Below are 12,008 nucleotides of genomic sequence, written 5' to 3'. Positions count from 1 at the left end.
ACAGACCTGGGCAAAATCTGGCCTGCTAATCCACTGGATTCTGGACTGCAGACACAGCAGGTAGGCTCAGGCAGGCTTCTCTGCATGTCCCGCATGCCGCTCGGAAAAGTGGCTGCTGTACCATTTCTCTGATCTCAGAGAAGAGGAGACAGGTTTCAGGTGCTGCACCCTCCCCCAGCACAATCCCACTGGCCAGTTTCTGGCCAGAAACTGGCCAATGGGAGCTTCCTATTTGAAAGACAGGCAACACACAAAGCACCACGGCCCCTCTCCTCCAGCTCAGTCATTCACACAAGCACATGGCCCTGCAGTGTATGCAGGCAGGCTGACTGGCTGGCAGAGAAACATTTTAAGCTCTGTAAGCATTTAGCTCTGCAGGCAGGCAGGCTGCTAAGTCCCCTGACCACCCCAGTCCCTCCCTTCCCCAACCCTCTGCCCCTCTATTCCAGATACCCAAACCGCCCTCCCATATCTGGCACACCAATACCCTGGCCCAGATCACAATCCCCTCCCACCCTAAATCACAACCCAAACTCCTGCACCCCAATTCCTACCTAGGTCACAACCCCCTCCGGCCCTATGCCACATTCCAAAACCCTGCACCCCCAGTCTCCTGCCCTAGGTCACAACTGCCTCCTTCACCCAAACTCCCGCTCAGATCCCACTCTCCCTCCTGCACCCAAATCTCTTACCCCAAGCTTCCTTCTGCAGCTAACCTCCATCCCAGACCCTGTACCTCCTCCATTAACATAAGGGAAGTGCAGGGCCCTCGACCGCTGTCCAAAAATCTTGGAGTGGCCCCCCGTCAAAAATTATTGCCCCTGCACTCAAAGATAAGCCCCCCCCTTTTTTTTTTAAACCAGAAAACAGTCTTTCCCTCTAAATATATGAAAAACCTTTCGTTCTAACTTTTATAGCTCAGGTTTTAAATTATTGTGCTGCATCTCATTACTCTTATGGTTTTGGAAAAAGGCCACTTAAGATGTTGCAGCTATGGTGGCTCAGAACTTTGGGAGTTTTCTTGGTTCGTTTGTGTTCGTGCTCTCACACTCGCGCACATGCACACACACACACACACACACACACCCCCTTTACTTTAACAATTAATCAAGTGTCCTTTTTTGTATCATAAGCCCTCAAATGAGGCATTACCAGGAAAATGTATATCATAATAATGATTGAAAGAAAAAATATTTTATTAAGTTCATTGCAGGTTTCCAGCTAGCATTCTGTAAAAGTTATGTAGGCTTTTTGAGGATGTTTGGAGATTTTTTGTTTATTTCTTTTGCACACAAATAACTTCTTTCCCTTTTTATTTATTTCATCTTGGTCAGGAGACCACGCAACAGAGATGGAGTACTGATACACAAGTCAACTGTGAACATAGCTTGTTAGCGGGCCCAAGGACCTGATTGCTCCTGCAAATATGTTCCACTTGGAGCTTCTCTGTAATCCCATGAAGATGCAACCTTCATGGGGAGTGGACCTCAAGCACCTCTATTTTGGTCTCAGATTGCGGGAGATGCTCAAGATTCTATATGGAGATAGCCTTGGGAGTGAGGAAGGGAGTCCTTTCCCCAGTCAAAGCAAGAATTTGTAGCTGATGATTAGAAGCACAATTACCATTCTTGTGTTGCCTCAAATCTGAGCACTTTTCCCTGACAGAATGAAGATCTTTTTGTTGAAAACCAGGCAGGCACAATTTCAGTTAACCTGCTGCCTGAGGCACAGCAGCCCAGGAAGCACCAGCTTCTCTGAATCACTACACATACTGTAGGATGGTGACCATAGTACAGAGAGAGACACTATGAATGAGATAACCACCCACAAACACTGCCTCATGGGGAGGGCAAAGAAGGAATTTAGTCCCCGATTTTTATCCCACTTACTTATCCACAACAGTAATTACTTTCTTGTGTATACGAATCCTGTTTCTCTCCTCAGGAATTCAGGTTGCACTTTATGATTCATTTGGGGGAGGGGAAACAAGCAGCCAGATAAGTCTTATCTTAATCACCCTTTGCTGACACAAGATTCAACTCCTTAGCAAGCTGGATGAAGTCCTCTTCATCAGCAACACCTCTCCTTGTTCTACACTGTCTTTCCTGATTGAGTTTTTTCACAGTGAAGTTTGTGGATATCAATATGCCAGTCAAACTCGGAGCCTTCTGGACTCACAGAGAGGAACCTTTTTTTTTTTTTAACCTTCTGAACAAACAGAAAAAGCTACTTCACAGAGTACATTCTGGATTTCATTCACTGCTTGCATGATTGCTCTGCCATACCTGAAAGGGGGCAAAGAAGCTAAGCTGGGAAGCAGTGCAAGAGTAGCTCTGGGTGGCTGTGATCACCATACTGTACAAATCCTTAACAAGGAGACAGTTAAAGAAGCCTGCAAATAAAAAATTTAAATGCCCACTGAACAGCCAAAAACAACAAATCGAAGAAAAAAAGAAGAAAGCAAACTGAACCACCATTTGGCAGTTGCCACAAAAGGCAGAATATTTGTCAGCACCCAGAAAAAGCATCACTAGCATGAGCTGTGATGGCAGCTCTGAACTGCCTCCAGAATCTTTAGGCAAGAGGATACTATTTAGCCCATTCATGTCAGAGCTGCTGGATACACTGCTAGATGAAATCATCAGATAAAAAATTACTCCATTCTCAACTCTAACACAACATGATTGTAATATATATGCATATTTGTTGTTGATGCTGGGCAGCAGAATTTAAGCTCACAAAATCCAGCAAGAATGGTAATTGCCAACTGTGACACTGCACTGTCGAATCAATTTTAAATTAACAATGAGCATACCTCCATAATGTGAGCTATGGAGATTTATACTTCAACTATAAATTGCTTTTATACTTTTCTGGAAAGTCTGTTAAACAATGTTTTTTAAAAAAATTAAAAATCTAGTCTCAGGATCAAATAAAGAGTTTCAAAATGGAGTAAAGTATCAGAGGGGTAGCCGTGTTAGTCTGAATCTGCAAAAGCGGAGAGGAGTCCTGTGGCACCTTATAGACTAACCGAAGTGTTGGAGCATAAGCTTTCGTGGGCAAAGACCCACTTAGTCAGATGCATCTTACAAAGTGGGTCTTTGCCCACGGAAGCTTATGCTCCAACACTTCGGTTAGTCTATAAGGTGCCACAGGACTCCTCGACGCTGTAAAATGGAGTAAGTTTCAGAGTTTGCATGACTTAGTTTACAGCTTACTTACCAAAGCAAGTTGAACCTCTCCTCCTGTAGCATATACATCTCCATCATGATCTCCATACAGAAAAAATTTCAATATACTTCCATAAAATATTGGCAGAGTTTTAATTGTTTTTACCTAAGAGAAAAAAGATAGCTCAGCAATTATCATAAATCTTAATTTGAATAAGGTTCCTGATGCATGTGGTTCAACTACACAGAAGTTACACATTAAAATTATATTAGTACATTAACCACCTTCCAATTATTTTGCTTGCATGTATGACTCAAACAATTAACCTTTCTGAAGTTAGACATTCTTCACCAAGGTTTTAGTTGTCAGAAGAGAAGTTTTTCTTAAAACCCAAACTTCCCCTTCTTAAATTAGTGTGGCCGCCAGAATATGTGGCCAGGAACTTTCTCTCAAACCTCCTGCTCAAACAAATCACAGGTGACCAGTCCTGTCCATTGTTAAGGTTATAATCAGATTCCATTATAAGACTCATTTTATATCCATTTTGTAATTCTGGCTAAAAGAAGTGGGGTGGACTAAACATTTCTATGTTTATTATAAAGGTTAATGAAAAAAATCTAATATTTTAACATTTTAGAGCTTGCCTTTGCAATGTTAACATTCTTTTAATGTAATTTTTTTTTAACAGGAAAATTATCTGTTGGTCTAACTAGTATCACTTACTTTATATACTGTACATATTCTACACAATGTATATAAAATTTTAAACAGTGTCAACCTTACCAAGCAATTAACTTACCAACTGTCCACTTCTGTATGTTTTCCCATCCCACTCTATTGCAGAATATGTAGCCCAAGGACTCTGCATTCTTTTGGAAGTCAAATCAGTACGTGCAATTATTTCTTTAAACAGTGTGAATTTTATCTGTTTGTCATATTTCTCATGGCAGTCTTTGAGCCACAGAGCAAACTCTCTGTCAATTTTCATTCGCTGCTCCTGTGAAGTGTTTTAGTAGATGCATTAATAAAATGTAAACCACAGTTTCATAGGTGTGAATAGCGACAAAGTTAATCATTGTGGTCAGTGATACCATAGCAAAATCTGTTCTTAAAAGAGTGCTGTAAAATAATCACATTCCAAGTAAGACTGATCTTAAGCCCAGTAAATGTTTAAAATTATCCTTAATTACTGATAGAGTTAATTTTCAGACTGTTGCTTACTCCAAATAGAAAAGGGTCTGGCTTAATAAAAAGTCTGTGTCATTGTATAACTAGTTACATCCATATAATAAAAGTTAGGTGTAGGAGAAGACACCGAAATCACTTGTTTTAGAACAAAAATCCCAAGTTTTGTGTTCATTTTTCAATTTTAAACAGAGCACTGTGCAAATTTCCACAATGAACTGCCACTGGAAATAGTGCAAAAATTTAGTGACATGGACAAATGACCACTAAGAAGTAAGATAGGACTTGACAAATCACATTCATTGAAGTACACCAAGCAGAAATGCAAGTTAAGATTAAAAATATTACCTGTCCATTGAAGATTCGTGTAAACAGAGTGTTCTTGTCTTTTAACTTCAATTCCAGGTCCATGAAAGTAAGCTTGTTTGTGCTAACCTGAAACTTATCATTGGTGAATAATGCACCAGAAATTCGATTGTAGCATTCAATTGGTGCAAGTCCTCTCTTCTTGGGGGGAGCACACCAGTCAAAACTTAACAAAAAAATAAAATAATTAGAAACTTCATCTTTTTAAAAACTAAAGCAATGAAATAATTAAATTGTAGAAATGGAAATCTCTTACTCTTCTACAGTTGTGTATGGTATTAACCTTCCATTCCAAAAACATTCAAAAATAGGCCTTTTGCCCCTTGCTCCTTTTTCTACCACAAAGCAGTCATCATCATCGTCGTCATCTTTTAATCCTAAATTGAAAAGCACACCAGCGTCACCATAATAAAACAAGAAACAAAAGAAGACTATCTTGTAATGTTTGCCTAGTTTTTTAAATTATACATAGTTGCACTGTACAGCCTTAAACAGAATGTATTTAGTAGGGTATATACCACACAGGGGAAAAAAAATTAATTACCAGTACTTCTGTTTATCACATACCTTTTCTTTCCTCATCTTAAGAAACCTTTTTTACACTAAATGGCATCTACCAGGCAAAAAAGGCATCTTTTTGTTGCATCAGATCTGCTTATCTTCAATATCCAAACAACTTTCTCCACCACAGACTCAAACCTATCTTCAGACCCAGTTTCAGGGGCTAGAATTTTAACTCCAGAAACTAAATCTGATTTTGTATTTCCTACACCTTAAGAAAATAGCAGAACAGATAACCAACCAGTTGACAGCAAAGCTAACTTAGCTAGGCATGTATTAACAGTCTTCCTTGGGTATACACGAGTTTAGCCCTTCCTCCCCCAAATCCTACTTCTCACAAAAAGAGGCCTCCGAGAGTAAAAATGTTAAGCATGTCCACAATTTTCATAATTCATTACATAGTTTATCCTAAAACTGAAATTGTAAAACTTCACTTGAAAATTTGTACTAAGTCCCAACTTGGTTTAAATTGCCCTTCCCTCCATGTTATCATTACTCAGTTTCAAATTCATCTCAGTACAAAGAACTGAGAGATGGCTCAGGATTTAAAATTTACCACAAAAAAACGGATGAAGTTTATTGAGCTCCAAATTTTGACACAATCTACTTCAGAAAGAATATTCTTGAGTCTTTTAAGCAAATTATACAAGTGATAAGAACTGGAAATATGTAAGTAGCATACTGACAAAATGTATTATTACATACTACTTAAATTTCACAATTTTATGAAAAGTTGTGAAATTTAACTAGTAAGTCTTAACTGACTTACTTTGTGGAAAACATGGATCATCAGGATATGTTTCTTTATCATATAAGAAAGGATGGTAACGGATGATGCCCTCCACTACACCTTCTCCTTCAACATGTGACTTAAACTCAAAGCTATCTGCTGCAGAATTTATATACAATGTTTGCATGTCATCTTTTATCTCTCGAAGGTTGACCATCTTAGGTACTTTTCCTTTTTCAAACATCAAAATCTAAAACAAAAACAAAATAAGTATAATTTTTCCTTTAATCAACAGTCAAAACAAAAATGTTACAAATTGCTAACTACAGTTTTGAAATTAGTTATTAATATTAAATCTGTGATAGTTTTACTTTTGTTTTGCATGAAATTACACATATCTTTCAAACACAACAGCATTTCATAGCAATTACCAGTAAGTATGATTACAGTAATGTATTAATGCCATGTAAAGAAGACAGAATAAGAAAAAAAATATCTTATTGTCTCTATATAATACTATAGTACAGCCACATCTGGAATACTGCGTACAGATGTGGTTGCCTCATTGCTAAAAAGATATACTGGCACTGGAAAAGGTTCAGAAAAGGGCAACAAAAATGATTAGGGGTTTGGAACAGGTCCCATATGAAGAGAGATTAAAAAGAGTTGGACTTTTCAGCTTAGAAAAGAGTCGACTAAGGGGGAGGGAGGTGACAGAAGTCTATAAAATCATGACTGGCGTGAAAAAGTGAATAAGGAAAAGCTATTGCTTATTCCCACAATATAAGAACCAGTGGTCACCAAATGAAATTAATGGGCAGCAGGTTTAAAACAAACAAAAGGAAGTTTTTCTTCACTCAGCCTACCCTCTGGAACTCCTTGCCAGAAGATGTGGTGAAGGCTAGCACTTTAACAGCGTTCAAAAAAGAGCTAGCTAGATTCATGGAGGTTAGGTCCATCAACAGCTATTAGCCAGGATGGGTAGGAATGGTGTCCCTAGCCTCTGTTTATATGGAAACGGATAACAGGGGAGGGATGATGTGAGGATTACCTGTTACATTCCCTCCCTCTGGGGCATCTGGTATTGGCCACTGTCGGTAGACAGGATACTCGGGTAGATGGACTGTTGATCTCACCCAGTATAGCCGTTCTTATGTTTTTAGGTTTCTTATGTTTAAAATATTAACTTTAGGAAGATTTTTTATATTCCTACCTCAATATCAATGTTGTTGAAAGGTCCAGCTTCTTTCATTGCAGAGTTAGTTTCGTTTCCTTTCGGTCCATGGATATAGTAATGATAAATGTGTCTGAAGTTATAAAAAATGTTTTAACTAAATTAACCACACAGAAAAAACTAGAGCAATCTAAAGTGAAACATTTACAAAACCTAAGTATTTTCATATTAAAACATTTATTTGAATTAGTTCTTGGCCCCCCACTGCAGTTTAGCTGGGAAGACCTGCTACCATGGCCTGGGATCCCACTGTCCTGACAGCCCACAGAGTTCTCAGGCGCTAGCTCTCCACCTGGACTCTCTGGTCTTGGAACATCTCTGGTCTTCCCGGACCACGGATGTTGCCAGACAAGAGAGACTCAGTTAAGAGTTTCAAATCTGTAGTAAATACAAACACAAACTACGTCACAAAGTATACAAAGCACAGATTATAGTCTGACTTTATTCAAATTTTTTTAAATAGGAATTTTTTTAAAATAAGAAAAATCTTTTACAAAAATTAAATGTTGACTCACGCCAATTGCCTTGTCCAAAGATGAAAATAGTTTTTCAGATACTGCATATGAGCTGGTTGTACACCTGTAACGACAACCGCTGTAAAACTCTTCTTGTCCCTTTCTTCTTTTATGAGATTGTGTAGAAATCGTTCATCATCACTGGTAATGTGAGCAGAGTCAGATGGCTAGGAAAAGAGGCCAAAAAAGAAACAGAAGCCAGGAATTCAACTAGAAGCCCCTCTATCATTTCAGAAATGAGTGAAAATAGCTCTAGCAGCATATGGAGGCAAAAATTACTCTTATAGCAAATATAACATGGGAGGCTAATCCTCTTTACGAGCTCCCGTTTAACTAATTGTCAGTATCTGGGTGTTCATCTATGTTCAATCCCTCAACACCTATGCAATTCTATATAGGGTCTTATACTGGAGTAGTCACCAACCAGAAGATCAGGAAGTCTCTAACAGGTCATCCTGACTAAAGATGTTATAATGTGGTTAATTGACTAGTCGACAGAATTTCTATCAACTAGACAATAGGCACTTCCACATTCCTCCTTTGAAAGGAGAAATGCAGAACTCTGTGTATAGCCCGGGGCCTGCAGGAAGTCCCGCTGAGACTCCGGGCTGCACGCGGGTGCCTGATTTGAAATGAACTAGTCCCACCAATGGGAACTCTTGTGCATTTCAAAGCCACTGACCCCGGGCTCAAAGCTACAATGCATGTCGCTAGGAGCCCAGGATAAGCTGGGGACTCTCCAGCTGATCTCAAGTTCTGGGGAAATGCAGCAGGGAGCCCACAGCACCTGTCCCTTTGAATTGCCACTCCCTGCATCAGAATCGGGCTCCCTGCATCATTTCCCTGGAACTCAGGGGCGTTTCCCTCAGCTGATCCTGGGTTCCGGGGAAATGCTGCGGGGAGCCCATGATCAACTGGGGAGTCCTCAGCTGACCCCAGGCTCCATGGCTGCCCCTTTGAAAGGTGCACAGGCAGCATTTTACGGGGGCAGCTGCTGCACAGCTGATCTGTGGATCAGCTATGCAACGGTTGCCCCTTTGAAAAGTCTCCTGGGGGAAAGTCTCCTTTGAAATACCCCTTCCCAGCCTTTGCTGCCTCTATTTTAGAGAGGCAGCAAAGGGGAGAGGGAATATCAACTAGCTGACTAGTCAAAATACTATCCAATAAGCAAATGCTTATCAGATAGTCGACTAGTCTTTTTACATCCTTAATCCTGAATGGTTTGGCTGGGAGACTACAAAGGATGGCACTTCAGCTTCCCCTTCTCACACTGCCCTACTGCTCCAGCCCAAAGCCTCAGAGCTGCCCCCTGGAGCCCCCAGCTTGTTTTGCAGAGTGGGGAAGACAGAAGAAGGAGGGCACTGATGTTGCTGTCCCCTCCTCCTGTACCCCACTTCACAGAGTGAGGAGGGTGGGTCATTGGTGAAGGTGTGGGGCAGAGTAGGGCCTTGGAGAAGGGGAAGGGCAGGAGTATGTGGGTCTGAGGTAGATCCTGGACTGACAAATTCAGAAAGTGATCTTGTGCTTTAAAAGGTTGGAGACCACTGTTATACTGCACCATTGTAGTAATCAAACGTTCAGGAATGCATTAAACTATATAACTGACTTACAGTGTGTGGTTTATTCTCTCTGATCTTTTAACAGGGAGGGAAGGGGAAAGAAAAAAAGTAACTAGATGATGATGTTAGTAACGTTTGACCATGACTAAAGGAATGAGGCAAGGTGGCGTCCGAAGGATTGTTGACTGGTCTTGTTTGCAACCAAGCTGTCAAATTCACTGGTAAATGAAAGGCTCTGTACTTAAGTAGACTGGAGAAAAGTTGATGTCCTCTGCTCTTTCTTCACATTTTTTGGATTGGTACTCAGGCCATCTATAACAGGAAGACATCCACTGTCTTTTTTAAATGATAAAATGGAGGGCAATAAATGGATAAAATGGAGGGCATCTGACGAAGTGGGTCTTTGCCCACGAAAGCTTATGGTCCTACACTTCAGTTAGTCTGTAAGGTGCCACAGGACTCCTCGTCACTTTTGCAAACCCAAAGTGTGCAGATTCCAAAGGATTACAGAATTATTAGTGATTGTAGGGCATTGTTTTCTCGCTAAGTATCTGTATCCACTCCTGCAAATGGCAAATCTTCAGTAGTGACTTGCCTTTCATAACACATGCCCACAACATGGAGCCATGATGCCCTCCATAGGTCACAATAGCGGCTATAAAACTAACTGTGATATCATCTGCACCCAACAAAAATATTTGCCACCAATCATGAAAAATCATGCCAACACACATCAAAATTCAAAGATTCCAAATGACTGAATCTGTTCAGGAGCAAGTCCAAGGCTTTTTAATCTTTCTTCATATGGGACCCGTTCTAAACCCCAATCATTTTTATTGCCCTTTTCTGAACCTTTTCCAACGCCAATATATCTTTTTAGAGATGAGGCAACCACATTGTATGTAGTATTCAAGATGTGGGCATACCACGGTTTTATACAGAGGCATTAAGATTTTTTCTGTCTTATTCTCTATCCCTTCTTTAATTATTCCTAACATTCTATTTCCGTTTTTGACCGCCGCTGCACATTGAGTGGATCTCTTCAGAGAACAATCCACAATGACTCCAAAATCTCTCTTGAGTAGTTATAGCTAAATTAGTCCCCATTATATTGTACATATAGTTGGGATTATTTTTTTCCAATGTGCATTATTACTTCATATTTATCAACATTAAATTTCATTTGCTATTTTGTTGCCTATCACTTAGTTTGGTGAGATCTTTTTGAAGCTCTTGACAGTATTCTTTGGTCTTAACTATCTTGACTAGTTTGCCATCATTTGCAAAGATAGATGCCAGAATAACTACAGTGGCATATTGTATGAATACATGGGTGGAACAGTAGGTTCTTCTGGTCAGGAACTGTATAAGGGAGGACTTCCTCCTCAACATCAGCAAGGTGTGCCACTGGGATGGTGATAAGGTGTTTACCTCCTGCAAAGATTGTGTGAAGGGATATGATGCTCTGGAATGTCTTAGTAACAATGATGGTCCTGTAGTCTATGATTGTTCTCCTAATGCTGGGATCAACATTGGCAGTTGGGCCTTTGCTAGTAGGTCAAGCACTAATAGAATCAGCTGCACTGAAGTATACTCTTTTTCGCTCATGTATGGAGCTGGACAGGTTTTGGAGGACTTGTTTTTCAATGCTTCCTTGGCTATCTGCATAAGAGGCCACCAAAATCTCCTTTGAACGCCTGTGTTCTATTGTGTCCTCTTTCAGTGGCCTTCTTTGATATCTTAAGCATCACCTTTGATGCAACAGTCTTGACAATTCCAGTACTATGGTCAGTGCCAGCATCAATGCCACGGTCAGTTCCTTATTTGGTACAGACTTTCCCATTGACATTTTTGGCACCACATACCTGCTCCAAGCACTGAAGGGTGCATGAAATCAGTATGGGAGTTTCTGAGCCTGGAACTCTGGATTCTATGCTACACTCATCGATTGTTTTCAAAGATGGACCTTGTGTCTTGTATCTCATCATTTTCAGATACAATGGAGAATGAAAAGTGAAATAAAGCCACTGCTTAGAATGTTTGATTCACCCAGGCATACAAAGGAGCCACTGTATATATCTTTAAACAAGATTAGACTATCACAGGGTTTTGAATATTCCATCTTGAAGATCTTGTACACGGGCTGTAAGCACAATGGGGTGTGTAGCATGATGTTGTACAGGAGTCACGTCAAGAATTTAGATCTGGAAAACAATTATCTAAGTCCAAAATGTAAGAGAATGAAGGTTAATCTGAAATGTTTCAGAAGTTTAGAAAGAGTTTATGCAACAGTTCTCACCAGATAGACACTGCTAAGTAAGAGAGAACAAAAGAAGGGGGTTGCAGGCACAGTTCCCTTTATAAATCTGCAGGAGAGCACAGGGAGACATATGGCAAGTGCAGAGTCCCAACAGATGCTGCTAACAAGAAGAATATAGTCACCTGTACATGCATGACTACATTCTTTAAAATGTCTCCATTTCTATCAAACTCCCTGCCTTCCTTTTTTCTCCCTCCCATCTCAACATCAGAACCTCACAATCATTCTTAACATCCAGATCCTTAACAAATGCCATTCTTTATTGACAGCATCTCCAAAATGCATTTGTTCCTTCTCATTCCTACAGCAAACACTCTGTTGACACAGCCATTTTTTGCCTGTACTATTGCAAACTACTTCTCTCTAA

At 40.1% G+C, this 12,008-nt stretch overlaps 1 protein-coding gene across 1 annotated transcript in view; it reads right to left on the bottom strand.

Moving 5' to 3' along the window:
- The window catches only part of SMCHD1 (structural maintenance of chromosomes flexible hinge domain containing 1), a 192,988-nt gene that overhangs the window by 152,670 nt on the left and 28,310 nt on the right, over nt 1–12,008 (bottom strand). The window contains exons 8-14 of the mRNA XM_075920925.2: nt 7,763–7,929; nt 7,227–7,320; nt 6,053–6,263; nt 4,979–5,099; nt 4,705–4,888; nt 3,971–4,168; nt 3,223–3,336 (exon numbers count right to left, since the gene is read on the bottom strand). Coding sequence (XP_075777040.2) covers nt 3,223–3,336; nt 3,971–4,168; nt 4,705–4,888; nt 4,979–5,099; nt 6,053–6,263; nt 7,227–7,320; nt 7,763–7,929 — 1,089 coding nt within the window. The remainder of the gene's footprint in view (nt 1–3,222; nt 3,337–3,970; nt 4,169–4,704; nt 4,889–4,978; nt 5,100–6,052; nt 6,264–7,226; nt 7,321–7,762; nt 7,930–12,008) is intronic.

This window comes from Pelodiscus sinensis, chromosome 2 (genome assembly GCF_052426305.1).
Source record: "Pelodiscus sinensis isolate ZL-2025 chromosome 2, ASM5242630v1, whole genome shotgun sequence".
In the NCBI taxonomy this organism is placed as follows: Eukaryota; Metazoa; Chordata; order Testudines; family Trionychidae; genus Pelodiscus; species Pelodiscus sinensis.
Note: the sequence above shows the minus strand (reverse complement) of the source record. Positions and strands in the feature narration are given on the sequence as shown.